A 25141-nucleotide genomic window follows, 5' to 3' on the forward strand; every position below is an offset into this window, starting at 1 on the left:
ATGGAGGAGAATTATGGAAAACCCCCGAATGTGAAGCGCAGTATTTCTATTTTACGGCCACCTGCGGTTTCGCTTCCATTCCAGGGCAAACTGGCTGCACAATCTGAGTCTGAAAAGGAACTCATCTGTTCAATCTGCCACGACATCTTCAGAGACCCGGTCATCCTCTCATGCAGCCACAGCTTCTGCAAAGACTGTCTGAATCTGTGGTGGAAGGAGAAGGACACCCAAACCTGCCCACTCTGCATGAAGATACCTTCATCAACTGACCCACCAGTTAGTTTAGTGCTAAGGAACCTGTGTAAGACTGCTCTAGAGGAGAGAGCTGAGAGAGGAGAGACACCAATAGCAGCATCTGAGGCTCTCTGCAATCTGCACGCTGAGAAACTCAAACTCTTCTGTTTGGACCACGAGGAGCCCGTGTGTCTCGTATGTCGAGACTCAAAAACACACAACAACCACAGATTCAGACCCATTGAAGAAGCTGCACAGGACCAAAGAGAGAAGCTCCAGACATTTCTCGAGCGTTTACAGGATAAACTGAAGCTCTTTGAATACGTGAAAGCAAATAGTGACCTCACAGTAGAACACAACATAATGCAGTCTCGGCACATAGAGAGCCAGATTAGGGAGCAGTTTAAGAAGCTTCATCACTTTCTGTTTGAGGAGGAAGAGGCAAGGATCACTGCTCTGAAGACAGAAGAGGAGCAGAAGACTCGGATGATGCAGGAGAAGATTGAGGCTTTGACCAAAAAGATAGCAGCTCTTTCTGAGACCATCAGTGCCACACAGGAGGAGCTGAGAGCTGATGACTCTTTGTTTCTCTATAACTACAAGGATGCAGCAGAAAGAGTCCAACAGCGGCCCCTACTGGAGGATCCACAGGTGGTCTCGGGAGCTCTGATCGATGTGGCCAAGCACCTGGGCAACCTGGCCTACAACATCTGGAACAGAATGAAGGAGACAGTCTCCTACACTCCTGTGATTCTGGATCCAAACACAGCTGAAGGACATCTCTTCATCTCCGAAGATCTTACCAGTGTGAGACAAGGAAGCAAACAGAAGCTTCCTGAAAACCCAGAAAGGTTTGACAGCTATTCGATCATCATGGGCTCCGAGGGCTACGACGCAGGGAGTCACAGCTGGGACATTGAGGTTAGAAATGATGGAGTCTGGTGTCTCGGTGTGCTACAGGAGTCAATTAAGAGAAAGGGACAATTAAAGACTGGATTCTGGGAATTAAGACACCACGATGGGAAATACACAGCAGTTGCTCCACCACTTCCACACAAAGTCCTCGCAGTGAAGACGCTCCAGAGGATCAGAGTTCGCCTGCACTGCCACAAAAGGAAGCTCTCGTTCTTTGATATTGATACCAACACACTCATACACACCTTCAAAGTCACTATCACTGAGAAGCTGTTTCCTTACATGGAGACCAAGACTCTTCCACTGACCATACTACCAGCAACCATCTGTGTAACACTGGAAGAGCAGCCACGTTTAAAGGGATCTAAAGAGTATATGGTCCATATCCAATCTAGTTAAGCACATTTAGATGCTAGTCAATAATGGGCTTAGAAATAATCACGGACTTAAATCAAACATTTCTATTATACGAAAGAAATGTGGGTGTCAGAGTATCAGAATCACTTCCACTGATAGCCAATAACAGGTGTGTCCAACAAGGAAATGCATGGCATTGGTGATGGATACTCCCATGGTGCCCATCACCATCGGATACGAACATTGACCAGAACAATGGTGGAATATAACTTATTCGCATACTTTAGAATGAACTAGTAAAGTATAGAAATATCTCTGTTATGCAACTTTGTTACTTGACTCCACTTGTAGATGAAAATATATATATTCCATTTATTTTTAGCTTTATTATGCTAGAGATTTTAAAATGCAAAGGCATAATAAATATTATGCTATATTCCAATACCCTGCAGTATATTAGTAATTAAAAAAAATCTCTAGCTGCAACATTAAAGTGACATTATGACATTAAAATCTTTATGGCATTTTTTGACATGGTTTCCAGTGATTGTGTGTAAAAGTTTAGCTATGAACAGAACGCCACCACTGAGACCCCTGCTGTGATTAACGTGTCCTGTTCAGGGTTGTTGTTCAAATGTTGCACTCAGTGTACCAGTATGTGTGGTGTACTGGGGACTGACTCAAATCTCAGTATCTTTACACAAAAATGTAAATGTATTCTCATCAAATGCCATTAAAATAAAGACAAAAAAACCCGCAGTTCTTTCACCTTGGTCTAAAATATTAAGTCAGTTTAAATTGGCCCTTTGAAGTTGGTGTAAATGGAGTTTTTGTCAGGGAGTGTGAGCTCATGTGTCACAGATAAAAAGTGAGTCAACTCGTGCTGTGTGACTCATGTCATCATCAGTTCCTTCTTCCTTCTTCTCTTGCACGCCTGTGGATCTGACAGTAACCGATAACATCAGTGTGATAACAAGAGAAGTGCACATTCTGAGCTTCTGATGTAGATGCTGAAGCAGAGATTGCACAAATTTCTACATGTAATAGGATTGTATTATATATAAAATAATAATATCTATGATGTGTATGAGTATTTTTGGATTACTCATTTTGTGGTGAGTTTACTTTGTTGTATGTTTTAGTATTTTTTTTCCATTTAAATGAGTCTGTAGAAGATTTTGTTTTCATTCTTTTCTTTGTTTGTGCAGCAAAATCAAATCAAATCAATAGTTTGTTTGTTTTTCCTTCTAAGCACCCTGGGCTTAATGTGAAAGTTTGTTTTGATTTTGCTGTCATTGAAATGGTGTTGGGGGTGGTGGTGTATGTAGATATTTTTACTTTTTTAAAACTTAAAGTTTTTACGCCAAAATCAATGTAACAGTGTCTGGTTTAAATGCAAAACTGACAGTTTTATGTTCATTTAAATTCATGTCAGTCACAATGGATCAGTCTCTGATCTTTGCTGACTGTGACCAGGCCGGCACGCTGATTCACATCATTTATATTCTTGTTCTCTTGTTCACTTAAGTGTCAAATGTGACAATAATATTATATAGAAAAGGGGGAAAACAAGCTTTTTGTGGTTTTAGTAAGTATAACTAGTAAGTATTTAAATACCTTTTTACTAAAACACAGAAGTGGTTCCAATATTTTAATATTTCATGTTTGAAAAAACAAACAACACATTCACATTTTGCCTCCAACAATGCTTTAATTTATTTGAATATGATAAATTATCCCATTTACAACTTTAAGTAATTAAATCTATGAAAGTGAATGTTTCTGGGCTCCTCTGGTTAGTTACTTGTAATTTTTTATATGTTTCCTGTTTTAGTTTGACAGTGTGTCACCTCGTCTTGTTAGTTAGATTCTGTTCACCTGTCCCTCTTTCCCCACCTTTTTCCACAGGACTTGCTTTATTTTTGTATTAAGTTTGTAAGTTTAATAAAACTGCTTTTAGTTTACCCCTCATGTTTTTGAGTCCTCAGTTTGGGTCCTGCCTGCTACATAGCTAGACGTGACATATGTGGGCAATCTGAGCTAAAACATCTAGAACAAGATGAAGGAGGTGGTCTCATGCACTCCTATTAGTGCATCCAAACTCTACTCATCTCACACTTACTGAGGATCTGACCAGTTTGATGCATAGAAATAAACACCAGCTTCCCTAAAGCTCAAAGGTTTGATAATCATCCAGATGTTCTGGGCTTTGAGGACTTAGGGAATCACTGTTGGAATGTTGAGGTTAAAAATGATGAATTCAGTGTAGTAAAGGAGTCTTTTAAGTGAAAAAGACAAATATTGACTGGGTACTGGGAACTATATCTCCAGGATGGGAAATACAGAGCAGCATCCTCATCACTTCCCCACAAAGTTGGAGAAGAAGCTCCACAGGGGTCGGAGTTCTGTGACAGAGGAAAATCACATGCACAAACACACGATCATCGAAGAACTATTTTTGTGTATTTCCACAAAGAAAGAACCACTGAAGATATTACCAGTGACTGTGAGAGTGGAACAGCATGTGGACCCTTTATCCACATGTGTTTCATCTCCTCTTGTTTTGGTCCGTACCTGAGTGTGATTACTGTGTGCACACTGCACAAACAAACCACGCCAAGGGGGAGTTCAATTTAAACCGACTAAACACTGCAGGTGTGAAAACACCCTTAACCCTTTACTGCATGAATTGTGACAACCTCAGTCGGGATTTTTTTCTTAAGTATTTTTTATTCATCTTTAGGCATGAAAAAAAGATTTTTGAACTTCATTTTTTTTAAACGTACTTTTCAAAGAGTCTTTTGAAAGTACATGTTTGCAACCCACTGGTGGCAGGGTATGAAGTGACACATCAGTGTCCAATGTAGTGGTTTATGTGCAACTATACACTCAACACTGACACAAATACAAGAAAACAGCCTTCGAATAGCTGTCCACTGTAACGACCACTATCTGTGAAAGGGTTCATCCAGAGTCAGCACATTATCAGACTGCACAGATGTAATAAATATGGGAATTAAAAGAAAGAACATTTTTAACTTCCAATTAGAAAATTCAATTAGAAATTGGCTGTGGTCAGACTGACAGATGATTCATAATGAAGTTTGTCCAGCGTTATTCTGCATATGACATTTAAAAGGGGACAGAGGTGGGTTGTTTTTTTGTTGTTGTTGTTTTGTTGTTTTTTGTAGTAAGCAATTTAAAATTTAAAGTCTGGAAAACCTCATTCACAAATTACCTCAAAAAACATTAAATTAATTTAAACTGCAATTAAAACTTTTAATTTTTATCCCTGAAGTAAAAAATTGTAAAAAAAATTTATTAGGTTTTGAGCTTAATTACTTTATCTACTTTTGCTATTATATTTTTCATAATCTTCACAGATCACTATTGCCCCATTCACTTGATAATATCTTTGACTGAAGTGGGTGGTGCTCAGAGTCCACTGATGTTTCAAACACCTTTCTTTGTGTGAGTGTGTTATTTCTAATCAAGATTTCAGGTTTTGTTGAACCAGCTCAACCAGCTCACACAAAGAAAATATGTTTATCTTAAACTTGATTCACAGTACACCTCCATGAGTGCACTTGCTGCTAGATTGTCACCATGTAAATCCTATCTGAAGCCACATCAGTGTTCGCTTTCTTGCCTTTATTTGGAGTTTGCTTTGATGTTGTGGAGAGAGCTTAGTGGACTGCACTTCTGAGCCATTACTACTCAAATTTCACCCATAACTAACCACAGGCATCACATCGGTTACATTTTGGCTAAAAACCTCCCCTTACATGGGAGTTCCTCACAGACTGTTAGAGGCAACAGCAGAATCAGGGAAGCTCTCATTTTACATGGTATGTTAGAATCTGTAGTAAAATCCTTAATAACACATGAAACATGTTTGTTCAGAATGAATTGCTGAAGTGGAACATCTTTGAATGGCAGAAATGTACACATATAGGGAAATGTTACTTGCTATTTGTCTTCCTCTTTCGATGTGGATGTAAATCACATGACAGCTTTATTTTGTGAGCAATGCGTTAAAACTGACCATAAAAGCAGACGCAGCCAGAGGAATTACAGCTGCTGGGGAAAGAAAGCCAGGAACACTGAAACCAAGGAAGGCTGGGGTACATCTGAACCTGCTGCTGATTCCTCCTTACCAGCAGGAATTTTAAAAAAGCTCAAAGTGGAAGTAAGTTTCAGGAAGCTTCCTCATTATACAATGCAAATCGAAATACTCTGAACAGATCGCTGTCACTGTAGTTCTAAATATTTAACTTTCACCATTGATTTAAAAAAAAAATTAATTGACTTGAACTTTTTTTTGCAGATTCATGTGCTGCAGTTAAAAGGTTTTTTTTTTAATTAAATAAATATTTCTCTTTTGTGCATCTACTTTAATGTTCTCTTGTTCATTAATAGTGTAGCAACAAAAAGTAATGTGTTAAAGAAATTCTGAGCTTGCAGTTGCAATTTATGGACACTGAGTGAAATGGTCTACAGTACTGTCTCTTTACTCAGTGCCATCCTATGTCTGGTGTGCTTAAGTTAACTATGAAGCAAGATTAATGGGTTAGCCGGCTCTACTGAACCAGAGATTTTAGTGTTGATGGCTGTTCTCAATTTGCCTGGTTTGATCACCAAAATGGTTTAAAATTGTCGGAAAGTAGCACATCTTCACTGATTCCAGCATGCTGTGTGACAAAGAGTCTCTGCTGAAGGAATATGACAGTTTTTAAGCAGGACCTTGCTAACATCAGTAAATTAAGCCAGATATTAATTTTAGGCAGCCCTTATTGTGCGTTGCATTGAATAGGTCATCTGGATTGGAGCATATGTTCGATATGCCTTTCTGCAGATGGGGCCTTTCCAGGTTTGCAAGTACATAGGCACTAATGCACCCTCATAGCATCAGAAAGCATTGATTACAAGCTGGATGGTCTCTCTCCTTGTCACTCCAGAAGATGCAGTGCTTTTCTGAATCATAATCAGTTATGGCTGCTTTGACAGAGCTTTAACTTGCATTTGCAGATGGCACAGCAAACTGTGCTCACAGACAATGATTTCTGGGAGTGTTCCTGAGTCCATGCAGTGATCTCCACAACACAATCGTTCCTGTTTTTAATGCAATGCTGCATGAGGGCAGGAGATTTTTTTTAAGTCCTGCCAACTTTTAGGATTCACATTTAAACTGAGTTCTTTTTTCTTTCTTCGTTTTTTGTAGGCAAAATGACTGAAAAAGATCTCTCCTGTCCCATCTGCTACGACATCTATAGAGACCCTGTCGTCCTCTCATGCAGCCACAGCTTCTGTAAAGACTGTCTGCAGCTGTGGTGGAGAGAGATAAAAATAAAAACCTGCCCAATATGCAAGACGATTCCTTTATTGAACAATCCACCCCGTAACTTGGTGTTAAAGAACCTCTGTGAGGCCTTCTTAATGAAGAGAGTTCAAAAACCTTCACAGTCGGAGTCTCTCTGCAGTCTGCACTCTGAGAAACTCAAACTCTTCTGCCTGCACGATCAACAGCCAGCATGTCTCATCTGTCGAGACTCAAAAGTGCACAACGATCACGGATTCAGACCCATTGATGAAGCAGCACAGGATTACAGAAAGGAGCTCCAGGAATTATTGAAGCCCTTACAGAAGAAACTGAAAGTATTTGAACAGGTTAAAGAAAATTACAATCAAACAGCACTCCAAAGTAAGATCCAGGCCTTTTACACAGAATGGCAGATTAAGAAGCAGTTTAAGAAACTTCACACGTTTCTAAAAAAGGAAGAGGAGGCCAGGCTGGCTGCTCTGAGGGCGGAGAAGAAGCAGAAATGCAAGATAATAAAGGAGAAGATTGGGGCCCTGAGCAGAGAGATAGAAACTCTTTCAGAAACAATCAGAGCCACAGAGGAGGAACTGAGAGCTGAAGATGTCTCATTTCTGCACAACTACAATGCTGCACTGAAAAGAATCCAGCAGCGCCCCCTGCTGGATGATCCACAGGTGGTCTCTAGAGCTCTGATAGATGTGGCCAAACACCTGGGCAACCTGACCTACAACATCTGGAACAGAATGAGGGAGGTGGTCTCCTACACTCCTGTGATTCTGGATCCAAACTCAGCTCATCCACAACTCATCATGTCTGAAGATCTGACCAGTGTGAGTGTGGGACTGAGAAAGCAGCTTCCTGACAACCCAGAGAGGATAGAAAACTATTTTGTCATCTTGGGCTCTGAGGGGTTCGATTCGGGGATTAACAGCTGGGATGTTGAGGTTAGAAATGAAGGAGTCTGGTGTCTCGGTGTACTAAAGGAATCTGTTCAAAGAAAGGGACATATACACACTGGATACTGGGAACTATGTCACCAGGATGGAAAATACACAGCATCCTCTCCACCGCTTCCAGATAAAGTTCTCTCAGTGAAGAAGCTCCAAAGACTCCGAGTTCAGCTGGACTGGGACAGGAGGAAGCTCTCGTTTTTTGATCTGGACACCAACGCACACATACACACCTTCAAACACACTTTCACTGAGAAGCTTTTTCCATACATTGGCACCAAGACTCTGCCAGTGAAAATATTACCAGTGATGGTCAGTGTAGAAAAACACAGGGTTCCATTATCAGTGAAGTGTTCACCTCTTTCTAAACTCGGTCTGATTTAATCAAAGCAACTGAGAAATAAACGTTCTTATAATGAAACGAAGCAATCTTGTATTCAGTCTTCTGGAAGTCTTCAGTGTTACTGTAATAATTTGTATTATCACAAAGTCTTTACTTTACAATGCTTCTGAGGCGACTGTGTTTGTGATTTGGTGCTGTATAAATAAAAAATTAAATGAATGTTTTTCTTTGAAGAGAGATGTTTGTGTATCTATCAGACGTTCAGAGCTGCAGTTCTGCTTTTCAAGTTCTTATTCCCAGCAAGATGAATTTCAACATCCAACAGATATTGTCAAATACTAGAAGTTATAAAATAATACAAGAAATAAATAATAGACAGTGTAAACAAATGCTGTATAAATGCTGCATTAAACACACAGTTGCTGTAGATCTGCAGGCTTCCACCATAAAGGTGCTCTATTGCATTGAGATCTGGTGCCATGTGAAGGTCATGTGGGTACAGTGAACTCAGTGTTATTTCCAAGAAACCAGTTTCAGATGCTGGGAGCTTTGTGACATCCTGTTAGAAGCAAACATCAGAAGATGTGTATGCTGTACTCATAAAGGGATGAGCATCGTCAGCAATAATACTTGGATAAGCTGTGGTGTTTACACAGTGCTCTCTTGGTAGTAAAGAGTCCCAACTGTGCCAAGAAAATATCTCCAAAACCATTACAGCACCACCAGTGTGAACCACTGATACAGGCTTTCATGTTATTTATGTCAAATTCTAACGCTACCATTTGAATGTTGCAGCATAATACTGGAATATTTTACCCAAGTGCATAGATTTGGCATGGACGGAAGGGACATGTCCCCACCAATATCCAGCGATTATTGAATTGTCCCCACCAATAATTTGATCTCTTCGAGTAAAGAAAAACAAACCCGATAGAAAGAGAGAGAGAAAAAAAGATCTGTCAACGTCTCATTAACCTAGAGGTGCAGAAAGAGTTAAATTACGTTCTCTAGTGGAGTCCTACCTCATGTGACAAATATGGCCACTGTGATTGGCTGTGCCTTTCAGGGAGCTCGGTTTAGTTTTATCAGCGGAAAGCCTGCGCTGCGAGGAGGAGAGGAGGATGGCAGCACAAAGGAAGAACCTGGATATAAGAAAGTATTTTTCAAAGAAACCTGTAAATGTGTCCGTCATAATAACGTTACAGGCTATGCTAGGCTTTGGTCCACATCAGTCTAAAATTGTATGTAACCATGAATAACGTATTTTGGAAACTAACTGCAGAACATGCAGCACTATTAGTTCTCTCAGTCTCAGGGTAACATTTCTAATTTTGATTGAAACTGTCAGAGAAAACTGCAGCCTCGAGTAAGCCCGGATATCAGTTTACAGAGGCTGTTAGAATTATATGTCTAACATTAAAATGTTGGTGACAAAATATTACATCCTAATGGTACTGAGATATTCATAGGGTTAATTTTTGAGACAAAATATCATGAGGTAGTCATGATTTTGCAAATATTCCACCTTGTAGTGCAGTTTGCACAAATTGTTTTAAAAATGCACTCACCCTACAAACATTACTGATGAGTCAAGATCTGCACACATTGACAGAAACACCGAAGCAGCTCCACATTTTATTCTTATTGTCATGTATGTCCTATTTGTCAGGTGACAGAAGAACCAACACAAAGCTCAGAGAGTAATGGTGATACAAGATCACAGGTGGAATTGGATGATGACTTGTTGGTTCATTACTGTATTTGAAGCACATGTGTGACTGCATGTATTTGGAATGTCTCACTGTTATTTATCAGGTGACAGAGGCAGCTCTGCCATGTTGTAGCTCGGACAGAGGTGAAGAGGCGAGGTCACAGGTGACTGACTGATGTGTTGGTGCCATAGATTAACGAGAGGAGAAGGCATGTGTTTGGCTCCTTCACGTAGTGGCCATTGAGTTGTTGTGGTGGACACCAGTAGTCCATGTCTGTTGCTGTAACAGTAGGTCATGTTTAGAATAAAAAATCCCAGCTCACTGATTTGATAGGGGCAACAGTGCGCCTAAAATGTTGCATAATTTTGCTGAAAGATCTTTTACTTTGTGGTAATCTTAGATGAGTAGTTTTATGGACAAAAACCACCAGGTCATTCAGTGTTCCCTGAAGTTAAGTAATTATGCAAATGTACTGTTTATAAGATTGGGGAAACCTGCAGTCAGCTGAGACTGAAGAAGTCACTTGGATGAGTGACAAAATGTTTCTCCCACAAAACGCTACGTCCAGATGAACAGAATCAACTTTTGGAAAATTAATTACCTGGATGATTGAGCATGCATCAAGACGATATAACTGAAGTAATGTTCTTAAGTCCTTAAAGTCATATTCTTTTATTGTCATGACTGTATTTGAAGCTATTTTTATTTTTGTATGATACCTGATTTATATGGAATATGGCTGAAGTAAACTAAAGCCTAAAATACTTAGTCAGTCATTTGTTTAATAGTAATTTAACATTATATAATTCACATATAAAACTATGAATTGTAATTTTAAATGGTTTAAAAGCATGTAGAATAGCATATGTAAGCAAGTATATTTCTCCTTTTTTTTATTATCAAGAAGCAAAGACAAAAAGGAAAAAAAAAAGAAACAGGGCAGGGTTCGGTGGTTGAATCATCCGTCCCCACCAATGCCAAAACCAAATCTACGCCTTTGCTTTTACCACTGACAGTTAAATCCTGCTGATGATTCCATGTTATGAAAAGGAGTTTGACAGAAGCTATAGCTGGAAGTAAAATTAAGATTGAAGACATTTCCTTAGTGGGGACTGTCTGCAGTCATAGTTGAGGTGCAAACACATACAAACCTGTCCTCTTTGTAAGAAGTTACGTTTGTTAAAGAATCCACCCTCTAAATTAGCCTTAAGGAACTTGTGTGAGTCTTTCTTACTGGAGAGAGATCAGATATCTTCTGCAGAGTCTGAGGATGTCTGCAGTCTGTGCCAGGAGAAACTCAAAAGCTTCTGTTTGAAACATCAGCCCCGTAAATTCAGACATACTGGAGAAGTTTCATCCACAGCAGGGCTCAGGAGGTCCGACAGATGTGCCCAATGTGGGCATCCTGAGTTACAATATCTCGAAAAGGCAACCCCCCAAAATCCAACATCAGACACTGTTCATGTGCTGTAGGTAGTTTTTAGGTCCATAGCTACTTCTTTTTTCCTCTACTTGTTGAATATCCTCCATTTTTTCAAGGACACACATCAGAGCTAGATAAAATAATGCTGGTATAAAAGTGCTTGTTTCTTTGGCAGCCTTACAGGTTTTTGGAAGAAATGATGTGTTTTTGCGCCAGGCCGTTGTTAACAAAGAGCCTAAAGATTTAAAAGGTTTTTCTTTTTTTGTTTTCCTTAGTTGTCTGTTATGTGCAGACACAACACTGGTTCTTCTCTTAAGAGCATTTTTTTACAGTTCCATATATATTTAGACACACATTTTGTTTTTTTACTTGTTTACGGAAACATATTCCAATTACAGTTATTTAATGAACATGAACATAGTCTGTAGATTCTCAGCTTTCTTTTGAGGGTATCAATACTCAAATTGAATGAAGAGCTTAAGAGTTTCAGCTCCTTAACATGTGCCAACCTCTTTTTAAAGGGACTAAAAGTAACTGGACAAGTGACTTCAAGGCTATTTCATGGGCAGGTGTGGGCAATTCCTTCATTATGTCATTATTAATTAAGCGGATAAAAGGTCTGGGGTTGATTTGAAGTGTAGTGCTTCAATTGGGAAGATTTTGCTGTGAACAGACAACATGCGGTTACAGGAGCAGGTGCCCAAAGCACCAAAAACACACAGTTAAAGCACCCCAAGAGTTTATTAAAGCAAAGAAGTGGAATATTGTTGAATGGCCAAGTGAGTCACCGGTTCTTAACCCAACTGAGCATTTCACTTGTTGAAGACTAAACTTTGGGCAAAAAGGCTTACAAACAAACAGCAACTGACAGCTGCTGCAGTAAAGGCGTGGCAGAGCATTAGAAAGGAGGAAACCAAGCATCTGGTGATTTCCATGAATCCAAGACTTCAGGCTGCCATTGCCAGTGAAGGCATGGCAGCCTGAACCAAGTAACAAAGCGGACATTTTATTTTCAGGCATTTAATTTGTCCAATTACTTTTGAGCCCCTGAAATAAAGGGATTGTGTTAAAAATGCTTCAGTTCCTCACATTTTATGCAATGTTTTGTTCAACCCACTGAATTAAAGCTGGAAGCTGCACTTTAACTGCATCTGACTTGTTTAATTTAAAATTCATTGTGATAATGTACAGAAACAAAATTAGAAAAAAGTTGTCTCTGTCCAAATATTAATGGACCTAACTGTATGAATTAATGATTCATAGGTGGTCTGCAGTTAAGTGTATCAACAAGCAAAAAAAAAAAAAAAGCATTGTTCTTTTTACAAAAATCTCCTTTTATTGGATTTTCTCAAACCTAAACACAGAATGGCAGGAGGCGGCTTTCTCTATTCTTTTATGATGCAAAAACATGTTGCAGCAGCAGTAACCACTAATCTGTCTCCTTTTCTCTTCAACTCACAGAGTTACTTAAGCACATTGACCTTTTTATCTTGGTCATTGTTTTTGGTGTTTCTTTTTTTTAAACACAACCATTCTGCCCTATTTATGCTTTAGTGTTTCAAATTATTTTTTAATGCTATAATTTCTTGTCAGCATTGTTAGCCTGTGTGTATTCTTTGTTTGCACCCTTTGTAACAGGAGATTGAAAGACTTCTGTTTATCAGGCTACATTGCTGAATGAAATGCTTCATGTTAACATCTTCTGTGTTCATGTAATCCTTCAGATGTTGACATATCAGTTACCTTTTATTACTCAGTGTTCTAATGGCATCCTGTGACTTTGGTAGATAACTTTAACAAAAACATGCGAAGTATTGCCATAATTTGATTTGATTTGATTTGATACACCTTTATTAATCCCACAAGGGGAAATTTCATGTTAAGGCTGCCGACCTATTGCTCGCAATGGCGGTGCCAGCTTACCCTCCGACCATACATACATTACACAAAAACATCACATGGGGAAGACAGGTCAGAGAGGTATAACATGGAAAATGCACCACATGAGGAAAGATAAGGAGAAAAAAAATAACTCCCCCCAGACTGAGCTCCAACAGGGAGATCAGTTTGAGAACAGAAAAAAAACACCTCTGCACATAGCACATGAAAAAACTCTTAATACACCAAAGAAACACATGACAAGCAACAAGGATGGGTAAAGGATGAGAGACAGCCGATGTAGACAGTACATCCGGGCCTGCAGCATAAGCACTGGTCTCCTTGATCCACCGTCAGCATCGGAAGGGAATAAGCGTCGAAGGCGTTTGGAGTGGGGAGGGGGGATGAGTGCATATCTGCATGTGTATATATGTCTGTGTGTGTGTGTGTGTCCAGAGTTCAGCTGAGACAGTGTCCTTTGCCTTGCCAGGCTAAGTAAACAGTCTTCCAGCCAACCCAGGTGGCCTTGCATAGAATGGGAAGAACAGTCTCAACACAGTTGTTATCAGGGTGTTGTTGTTCAGCTCCAGCCTTGAGCCCGCAGCTGGCGCCGAAGGGGGTCTCTGCATGAAGTAATGGTGGTTTTAACTTTAGTACGAACAACTGAATTTCAAAGCTGTTCTAACAGTCCAACACTGGTCACTCAATCTCCCGTTGGAGAGCCGTGAGCTTTCTATGATGTTATCCAAACTTACGTTCCGTGATGTTGTCATTCTTGTGCTCAAAAAGCAGGTTCTGAGAACTCATGACCGCAGTGAGCTTCTCCAAGATGTGATCCAATTTGCGCTCAGAGGTGTTATTCCGAGCGAGCCCCGCCAGATGTAATCCAGTTTGTACTCAGGGGTCTTGTTCTGAGTATTCACGGCAGCCATGCGGTTCTCCAAGATCTCATCCGTGCTGCACTCAATGAGCCCATTTTGAGAAACTCACGTCTCGTCCCATCGTTTCAATCCCAGCGGGCAGCCTTGTGGGGGTTTGAACAGCCGGTTCCGCTTCCTTAATTCTTCGATAAGCCAGGGCCAAGCAATCTCTGATCAGCCAGAACCCTGTTATCATGGTTCTGAATAGGTAGATATCTTCAGCACTCAGGCTCACCCGAGCCCAGACTTCTCGTTGAGAAGGGGTGTCAATTGCATTCAGGGAATCGGTACTTTGAACCTCTTACAAAATTAAATAAAAGTAATAAAGACAACCTGGTTTCATGCACCACCGTTTATTTAACATTTCTACAACACCTCTCTCCACCCCATATAGAAATGAATCACACACCCTTTTACGTATGCATCTTCCTCATTCATTGCCCATATCGGTGTCAAATTACATTCACCGTGACACTTTCACTTTCTCTATGTATTTAGATTCTTTGTTAGAAAAGAGAGGACGTTAAATGACAGCAAGAAGGATATCGGGAACACTGAAATACAGGGAATATCAGGATACCGTGACTCCAACATGATGCTGCTGATTCCATGTTACAAACAGAAGTTTTACAGAAGTTACAGCTAAAAGTGAAAGTAAGTTTGAAGAAACTTCTTGAGTGAACGCCTCTTTGTTTTCATTGTTGTCACTCCAGGACAAAATGTCTTCTCAGTCAGAAAATGATCTCTCCTGTCCCGTCTGCCACGACATCTATAGAGATCCTGTCATCCTGTCCTGCAGCCACAGCTTCTGTCGATTCTGTTTGCAGACGTGGTGGAGAGAGAATCTAGAACACAACTGCCCACTTTGTAAGAAGATAAACCTGTCAAATGATCCACCCAGTAACTTGGTGTTAAAGAATCTGTGTGAAGCTTTCTTACTGCAGAGGGATCAAAAAGCTTCTGCAGTGTCTGAGCCTCTCTGCAGTCTGCACAATGAGAAACTCAAACTTTTCTGTTTGGATCATCAGCAGCCGGTGTGTGTCGTCTGTCGAGATTCAAGAGCACATAAAGACCACAGATTCAACCCAATTGAAGAAGCCGCCCAGGATCACAGAAAGGAGCTTCAGAAATGCCTGAAGCCCTTACAAGATAAACTGAAAGTGTTTGAACAAGTCAAAGGAAACTTTGATCAAACAGCAGAACATATAAAGGTCCAGGCACAGCAGACGGAGAAGCAGATAAAGGAGGAGTTTAAAAAGCTTCGTCAATTTCTACAAAAGGAAGAAAACACCAGGATCACTGCTCTGAGGACAGAAGAGAAACAGAAGAGTCAGATGATGAAGGAGAAGACTGAGGATCTGAACAGAAAAATGGAAACTCTTTCAGAAACAATCAGAGCCACAGAGGAGCAACTGAGAGCTGAAGATGTCGTGTTTCTCCAGAGCTACAAGGCTGCAGTGATCAGAGTCAAGCAGCGCCCCCTGTTGGATGCTCCACAGCTGGTCTCAGGAGCCCTGATGGATGTGGCCAAACACTTGGGCAACCTGACCTACAACATCTGGAATAAGATGAAGGAGATGGTCTCCTACACTCCTGTGATTCTGGATCCAAACACAGCTGAATCACACCTAATCCTGTCTGAAGATCTGACCAGTGTGACATTTGGAGAGAGACAGAAGGTTCCTGATAATCCAGAGAGGTTTGACTATTATAAAGTTGTTGTGGGCTCTGAGAGCTTAGACTCAGGGATTCACATTTGGGATGTTGAGGTTGGAGAAAAGGGAACTTGGGGCTTTGGTGTGGTGAATGAGTCTTTTAAGAGAAAGGTACAAGCACTGTCAGGATACTGGCAATTATCTCTCCAGGATGAAAAATACATAGTATCAACGACACCAGATACATGTAAATTTTTGTCAGTGAAGAAGCTGCAGCGGGTCAGAGTTCAGCTGGAGTATGACAGAGGGAAGATCTCATTCTTTGATCTGGATGCCAACACACTCATACACACCTTCAAACACAATTTCACTGAGAAGCTGTTTCCTTATGTTGGTACTGAGAAAGACCCAGTGAAGATATTACCAGTGATCTTGAAAGTGGACGAGCATATAACTCCTCTATCAACAGGTTTTTGGTCTCATTTTGAAACCAGTAAAAAGTCTTAGCATAAATAGTTCCAAGATACTAAGAAAGAGCAAATGCTTTCACAGATTTTTCACTTATTCATTGTTTATCCTATTATAAGATCTGATTTCTGAATGATTCTTTCTTCTTTTTCTAGCTACTAGGAAATAAATCTGGTGTTTGAGAAAAACTATCATGGTTTTTTGTCCTAAAGTTAAAATGTGACCTGTTGTACAAGATATAAATGATTAATCAATTCTGAGCTGCAGTTTTGTATTTGAAGTTCTTGTTTCTTTTACAACATAAAGATACCATTACAGAAATATTCAGCTACAGCATTTACTGCTAAGATTTGAATTTTAACAATATAATATAAAATACGCTCAACAAACACAGATACATAACTTTATCTGGGAATAAGAAAACAAAACAACCCAGACATGAACATAAGCATGAGGAGTGTCTACAGAACAGCAGGGGGCGCTCTTCAACCATTAGATGTAGCTGACTATAATAATTTAGGTGGTTCTCAAACTCTATACCTTTACTGTAAAGAATCAATCCATAAATTGAATAAATAAATTAAATATATAATGGTATATGCCTAACAAGGACTGGGTTTAAAGCCTCCACAACTATTTTAAAAAAGTGATTTTGCCAAACTGGAAAATTGAAAACAATAAAATGTCAGTCTCCAAAAGTTGATTCTGTTCATCTGGACGTAGCGTTTTGTGGGAGAAACGTTTCGTCACTCATCCAAGTGACTTCTTCAGTCTCAGCTGACTGCAGTCTTTCCAATCTTATAAACTGTACATTTGCATAATGACTGAAACCAGCCCACTGAAGGAACAATGGGCTGTGAGGTCAGTTCCTTAATCATAATTATGCAAATTCTCATGACCATTGATCAACAACCACTGATCAAAGCCCACTGATCAAAGAACACTGATCAATGGCAATGAGTACGATTCACAGAGAATTGGGGAATGGCTGCAATCACAGCATTGTAAGATGGTGACAGATGTACCCTTAGGCCCCCTCCTCGATTCAGAGATGGTCTTTCCCTTTTCACGTAAATGGCCTCCTTGACGTGAAAAGGATGTGTATATCCTCATCATTAAAAGAGTGTCCACTGGCCTGTAGGTGTAAATAGACTGCAGAGTCTATATAAATAAAATGTCAGTTTTATTGAACTGCTAAACTGTCTTCAATAATCTGTTGTGTGTAAAGACTTTTATTTTTGGCCTCTTCAGCTCAACTTCAGCTTATCGTTTTCCTTTCTAAGAAGACTGTCAGCTGTTCACTTGTCCTGGGCTCTGAGGGCTTCGACTCAGAGATTGTGATCTTGAAGTCAGAAATGATGAGGACTGAGCCCTTGGCCTGGTGACGGGGTCTTTTATAAGAAAGGGACAAACACAAACTGGATTCTGGGAAATATATTTGTTTGAAGGGACTAACGCGGCAGCCTCTTCATCACTTCCATGTAAAGTTGTTTCAGTGAAGAAGGTCCCGAAGGTGGGAAGTTCGCTGGTCTGTAACAGAGAGATGCGCTCATTCTTTGATGTGAACATTAACACACACCTACATGCCTTCAAGCTCAGTTTCACAGAGCAAATGTTTCCATGAAGTGAAACCAAAGCATGAACCACTGAAGAAATCACCCCTCACTCAAAGAGTCACGTCATGTGACTCTTTGAGTGAGGTGTTTGGTTTCAAAACCAGCAAAACGTTGCTTCATTCTTCTCAGGAGAAAACAGAAATATAGCATGTTCCTTCACACTGAAATACATCACTGTGTCAGGTATACAAGAAGCATACCGGGTGGTGGAGATATGAACATATGCATTTAGGCCGTGATTATGATAATTGTCTGGTATTTTCTGTCTTTCATATTTAGTGCTGAAATCTGATTAAAAAAAACGATGGGCCTAATTATATTAATATATTTTAGGATGGTATTGTGCAAAAGTCTTGACTGACTGAACATTTTATTAGATTTTGCTGGGAAAATAATTGGCACGTATTATTAAAACATTTACAAACATCAGTGTAGATATAGCATATAAGGCAAAGACAGCTTTTTAAAAATTAATTCTCATTAGCTTGAAAGTCAGTATGATCTCACATTGCTTCAGTAATGTTGCTGCTGCCGTTTTAATTTTTAACTGTGGAATTTTAAGGTTTAACTAAATAAATTTGAAGTAATTATGTGTGTATATAGCAGACTGTTGTTAAAAAGTGCCTGAAGATACAATTTATTTATACTTATCTATACTATGCTGTCTGTTATGCGCAAACACACCTCTGGGCCATTGCTTGAGTTAGGGGACTTGTTATGCTTGAATGATTCATTTAAGATTTGTCACAATGAGGAACATTTTGGATTTTATGTCTTTCATCTATTTTTTTTATTCAAAAAAGAAAAGAAAAAAAGAAAACTGAGGTCAGAGCAGTGAAAAATGGCTGATTCACCACATTAAGGAAAACTCTTAACATGAGTAGGCTGCACAATAAAAGCATAAAAACCCCACAGTGCTTGGCTTCTGTTACTTGCTTAACAAAGAACAAAGTACATTATCAGATATATTCAATAACAGCTGATTTTTACAAAACACCTAACTTAAGCTGATCAATAACACAATACAAATAGTCTGTTAGCTCTAAACAGCTGACTTTAAACAACAAGAAAAAAAAAATGTCTTATTCCCTTGACCCTAGAACTGAAGAAGCTTTGAGTCTTCAAGCGATGTAAAGAAGTCCAGACGCTTTTTTCTTTCCAAGCTCCTTAGACAATTTTGTCTTATTCCATTTTTTATTGGACTTTAGATCCCTGGTTAAGTCTCAGAAGGAGAAATCACTTTGCTGTTGCATTGGGGGGGCATCCTCTGCCTACTCACTGTAGCGACCTCTTTTTTTAACAATCAGTCAAAAGATGTTTTCATGCTGTGGTAAACAAAGTACAAAAACAATACAATTATTATAAAAAGAAGAAATCAAAACTGTACAAAAGGGAAGCATTAAAATGAAATTTAAAAATAGAGACTAACAGTTAACTAATCCAAACACAACATATTTACCAGCGTATTTCATTCTTGTACAGATTCATTTACAGAGGAACAGCAGGCATCATGAAAAGCAAATTAAACATCAGGAGAAAAGTGTAACAAGCACAAGCAAAAATAATTTGCTTTGACTAAACAATTAATCCACATTTGAGTAAACTTTAAAACAATGCAAAAATCCCATCCTGCTGATATTAAGCTGCACAGAAAACACAAGCTGTAAAAATAACATAATTTTATCCATCTGTGGGGTTTAGATCATAAATGCACCAAAACTTTCATAATTATTTTGCATAATCTTTGAGGTGTTGCTTACAGTCACAAAAATTCTGTCATGTTCATTAAGATGAAAAATTCCACCCAGAAAACTGTTTGATCCGCTTTCTTTGCTCGCTGAGGGGTCTGTTCTCGATCGCATGAGTGTTACGTTATTTAAATACTTTTCGCTGGAAAGTGTAACAGAGTGCTGAAACACACCACTGTCACTGAAGGAAACTTTGGAGTAAACATAGTAATATCCCTCCTTCTGAATGATAAGCCCTCCATCTTCGTAGATCATTCCATGTAGAAGAGGGTCAGATACATTCCAGCGCATCACTGTCTTTTCATGAACTGTAGCTGATCCAGCTGTAGAGATTAAGAAAAAAAAAAAACACACATAAATAGACAGTTTGTCACGGTACTGGGTTGTATGACCCAGTGTATGGGTTTTAATGTATTAATTCATCCATCCATCCATCCATTTGCTTCCGCTTATCCTTTCCAGGGTCGCGGGGGGCGCTGGAGCCTATCCCAGCTGTCATAGGGCGAGAGGCGGGGTACACCCTGGACAGGTCGCCAGTCTGTCGCAGGGCCAACACACAGGGACAGACAACCATTCACGCACACATTCACACCTAGTGACAATTTGGATTATCCAATTAACCTATCCCCTCAAACTGCATGTCTTTGGACGGTGGGAGGAAGCCGGAGTACCCGGAGGGAACCCACGCAAACACGGGGAGAACATGCAAACTCCACACAGAAAGACCCCGGCCTGATGGTGGAATTGAACTCAGGACCTTCTTGCTGTGCGGCAACAGTGCTAACCACCGTGCCACCGTGCTGCCCTGTACCCAGCTGGACCACATGCACGATTCATGTTTCTGTGCAAGTCAATTCAATTCAATTTTATTTATATAGCATCAAATCACAACAAAAGTCGCCTCAAGGCGCTTTATATTGTACAGTAGATTGTACAATAATAGATACAGAGAAAAACCGATCAATCATATGACCCTCTATGAGCAAGCACTTTGGCGACAGTGGGAAGGAAAAACTCCCTTTTAACAGGAAGAAACCTCCGGCAGAACCAGGCTCAGGGAGGGGCGGCCATCTGCTGCGACCGGTTGGGGTGAAAGAAGGAAAACAGGATAAAGACATGCTGTGGAAGAGAGACAGAGATTAATAACAGATATGATTCAATGCAGAGAGGTCTATTAACACATAGTGAGTGAGAAAGGTGAATGGAAAGGAAAAACTCAATGCATCATGGGAATCCCTGGCAGCCTATGTCTATTGCAGCATAGCTAAGGGAGGATTCAGGGTCACCTGGTCCAGCCCTAACTATATGCTTTACCAAAAGGGAAAGTTTGAAGACTAATCTTAAAAGTAGAGATAGTGTCTGTCTCTCAAATTAAAACTGGAAGCTGGTTCCACAGAAGAGGGGCCTGAAAACTGAAGGCTCTGCCTCCCATTCTACTTTTAAATACTCTAGGAACAACAAGAAAGCCTGCAGTGCGAGAGCGAAGTGCTCTAATAGGGTGATATGGTACTACAAGGTCATTAAGATAAGATGGGGCCTGATTATTTAAGACCTTGTATGTGAGGAGCAGGATTTTGAATTCAATTCTGGATTTAACAGGAAGCCAAAGAAGGGAAGCCTAAACAGGAGAAATATGCTCTCTCTTTCTTTCTAGTCCCTGTCTCCCCCAACAAGACCAGGTTTCCTCCAGGTTTGCCAATTAACTATGAAGCCCACATCGTTTTTTGGACACCACTCAGACAGCCAGCAATTTAAGGAGAACATGCAACTAAACATGTCACTCCTGATATGATTGTAGTTTTTTCTGGTCCCCTCCCCAGAGTCCGACATTGCTTTGGCAAGGTTACACACCGATTCAATATTGATTTTAGTGACCTCCGATCGGCGTAACCGGTCGTCATTACTGCCGACGTGAATTATATTTTTCCTGTATTTACGTTTACCCTTAGCCAGCAGTTTTAAATTTCCCTCAATGTCGCCTGCTCTGGCCCCTGGAAGACAATTGACTATGGTTGCCGGTGTCTCTAGCTTCACATGTCTGAGAACAGAATCATCAATTACCAGAGTTTCACTCCCGGCGGGTGTGTCGCCGAGTGGGGAAAAACGGGTAGACACATGAACAGGTTGGTGGTGTACCCGGGGCTTCTGTTTAAGACTATGCTTCCTCCTCACCGTCACCCAGCCGCCCTTTTTCCCGAGCTGCTTGGGGTCTGCCGGGGAACAGCTAGCGGGGCCTACATATCTTCAGCTGCACCAGCTACAGGGGCCTGGCTAGCTACGGGTGAATGAAGGGTGCGAAGCAGTCTCCAATTCAGTAATCCTGGCCTCCAGAGCTGCAAATATACTACATTTGTTACAAGAATCGTTACTGCTAAAGGAGGGCGAGGAGTAACTAAACATCTGACACAATGAGCAGGAAAGTGCAGAAGGGACAGGTGAAGTAGCCATGGTGCTAACGAGTCGGCTACGAGCTAAGCTAGCGAAACAGTAAAGACACAGTGAGTGAATACTTTGGCTATTAATTAGGTAGCGAGTACACAGAAAGTGTGCTTCGGATGAAGCACGTGAAGATTATACTATGAAAACAGAATGGCTGTGTCCCAATTCAGGGTATGCACGCTTGAAGTACGCACACTACGCGTACTACGGACGGTGCGTACTATAAGTACGGGTAGTGCGGAAGTGAGAGGGTTGTGAAATGGGACGGTCTAGCCCTTGTGGCGCTGTTCAGGTTGCCTAGCAACCATGATACTAACTGCGAGAAACGTGTCATACAGCAGTGTGTGACAGAAATGAAGGAGAAAAAAATGTTCTGTTGGTCCTTCATTTTTGTCATGACATCACTTTGATTAGTTGAGTATCTGAGGCTGAGACCACGGGACTGTAAAACATGATTGTTGGGCTTCATTTCTGTACTGAACAGTCATTTTAAGATTAGTTAGTAAATAATAATTAGCTAATGTTGTTCATGAGACTAAAATCATCTCACTGTGGTAATGTTAATATAACATGGCCAATATTACATGTATTGTCAGATTGTTATGGTATACACACACACACACACACACATAAATATACATATATATATATATATATATATATATATATATTACAGGATATATTACAGCAGTGAGCTTGAACTCTGGGTCAAAGATTAAAGTTGCAGTTATTTATATTTCCTATCACCTTAAATCTTCACTCAAAGACAAGTATCTCTGACAGCGTATATGTAGATGTATTATACATAAGAGACAAATATTGTTCTTTTAATATGTTGGCATTACTAAATTTGTTTCAATGCTTACATATATGTGTAAAAAGAAAATGTACGAGCTGTGATAACTGTTTCTGATAGAATGAAGAGTAGACTGATATATGAAATATTCCTTTATTGGGTGAGAAAATCAGAGCATGTCATAACTGCTTTAAGTCATACAGAATAGATATCAGAGCCTTAAACAGGCTGACTTCTGCTAAATGGGTCAAACTGGGCAGAAAGTACACAAACACATAACATCCTTATAGAATATGATGTAACACTATAGATCAACTTACCTCAGAATATATAAAACATATAAACAATTACAGCAATATGATGCAACAAACACAGCAGTACTACTGATCCAAAATACTCAAAGCTTCATAGAACTGAAACAAACATTTATTTTTAGCTCCATTCTGCTGCTGATACATACTTTTGGTTTCTGAATATTAAACTTGTTGCTGCCTTTCATAGTGTTTAACTTGAAGGCCCTGAGTACTTTCTCCCACACTGAAAACACTGGGATGATCACATTATTTGAACATTACCTAATAAGACTGATTCAGGACAGACAATTAGTTATGTTAAACTTTCCTAGCAGTCCTTCACAAACAGGGAACAGTCTGTCTATTCTCTCCATCTGTCAGCTGCTGCTGGCTCTTCCTCCTCTTCCTCACACACTGCTGAGTTTGTCCTGGTGGATCATCAGGGGTGCAAAGCCTCACAGATGATGTGCAGCAGTGGGTCCCTCAGTCTGTCCTCACTCTGGACACTTGCAGTCGTCACACATGGAAATCAAATGTGTGATAAGCTGCGGCATTCAAACACAAGTGTAACTTATAAATACATGTTCATACTTTTATTCCACAATCAGAGAGAAAGAAACAGAGAGAGAGTGCAGGACAGACAGACAGGTGACAGTCTCAGGTGTACACACTGCTACAAAACAGCACAAGAGAAGGAGGATTTAGTGTTTGTGTTATTACGAGTGCTAAACAAGAAGAGTTCCCAGATGGTCCAGTGGACACATGTGTGACTCCTGTGATTAAAGCATCTTTCTTTCAGCTTAACGAGTGAACCGTCAGCTCGTTCAAACACACGTTAAAGTCCGTTTGGCTCGACACCACCGAACAGAGGCAGCAATATAACATAGCTAACATTAACAGTGCAGTGAATCCTGCTTGTGCCGTCATATTCAGGACTGCAAACCGAGCAGCATCACTGACTTTCAGCTTGTTGTGTTTGTGGATATATGACTGACTTTAATTATCCATGAAATCATCACATTCTCTGTAGGATTAAGGTCAGCTAATGTATTATATTTTAAAGGCTTTAAAACCAAGTTACCGCTGAAAGTACAAACATCACTAATGTCACATAACTTTGCCGACATGTGGCCAACAGTAATGTTTTAATGTTCTTCATTATTAAACATTCGCACATAAATAAGTGACATAATATTCAGTACTCACTTCTGACAGTTCACTCTTCGGCCGCTCCCTTCTGCCGTATTTTGCGGCAAAATTATCCACACCCACCGTCGCGCTACGAATTGTGGGATATATGAGACCACGAAGCGTGCATCGGACCACGCTTGATATTTGGGGAAATCGACGGCGCATTTGGAGTATGCATTTGAAGTACACTTTGAATTGGGACAGCCGTCGTCGCGTGGCGGTGCCGTATTCGTACTTGAAATGCGTACTTCAAGCGTGCAGACCCTGAATTGGGACACAGCCACAGTATCTAAAAGTTTTTAATTAAATTGCTAAGCAGATAAGCTACTCAGAAACACCACTGTGTTTGAGCAGGAACAGGAAGTGATACTCTACCGCAGAGAGAGCAAACACCAAGTGACAGCGCCACCAAAACACCTCTCAGTAATTGCCATGGCATCATTTTGTATTCACTGGTGTTTTAGTTTCGGTTTAGCTAGTGATGTGTCCTGTATGTCGAAGGCTGTGTCGGGTAATCTCGGGGGAGTTTTGTGAAGCGCGTATCGAGGCTTGCTTTGATTACGTATGCAGTGACGTTCGAGGCCTCGCGGGCAGTCCGTACCATGTGACTGATTCAGGAACTGGCTCGCCGGTTCGCGCCAGATTCGAAATAAAATGGGCAGCAAAACACAGATTTCCCCCATCACATTGTGGAATTGGATTACGTACGTGCTACACAGTTACTTGAGCATTTCTTCTTCGATGGAACCAGCAAGGAAGAGATTTTTTTTTTAATCTCATCTCTCCTAATAAAGTATAGAAAGTAATAAATATCACAAATGATAAATACCATAATATAAATAAACAACACTACAGATCCTATAATCTGATTTCTGTCTTTTAG

General features: G+C 40.2%; 2 protein-coding genes across 2 annotated transcripts; both read left to right on the top strand.

Moving 5' to 3' along the window:
• LOC100699316 (tripartite motif-containing protein 35-like) lies at positions 1-1548 on the top strand. The gene has a single exon (XM_005456420.3). It carries the CDS (start codon positions 1-3, stop codon positions 1546-1548), a length of 1548 nt encoding a protein of 515 aa, XP_005456477.1.
• Positions 1549-5338: 3790 nt separating this feature from the next.
• LOC100699045 (zinc-binding protein A33-like) lies at positions 5339-8431 on the top strand. Its single transcript, XM_003451865.5, has 2 exons — positions 5339-5695; positions 6728-8431. The coding sequence occupies exon 2, from the start codon at positions 6733-6735 to the stop codon at positions 8158-8160; it is 1428 nt and encodes a 475-aa protein (XP_003451913.1). The 5' UTR covers positions 5339-5695; positions 6728-6732; the 3' UTR covers positions 8161-8431.
• The last annotated feature ends 16710 nt before the right edge of the window (positions 8432-25141 follow it).

This window comes from Oreochromis niloticus, linkage group LG5 (assembly GCF_001858045.2).
Source record: "Oreochromis niloticus isolate F11D_XX linkage group LG5, O_niloticus_UMD_NMBU, whole genome shotgun sequence".
NCBI lineage: Eukaryota > Metazoa > Chordata > Actinopteri > Cichliformes > Cichlidae > Oreochromis > Oreochromis niloticus.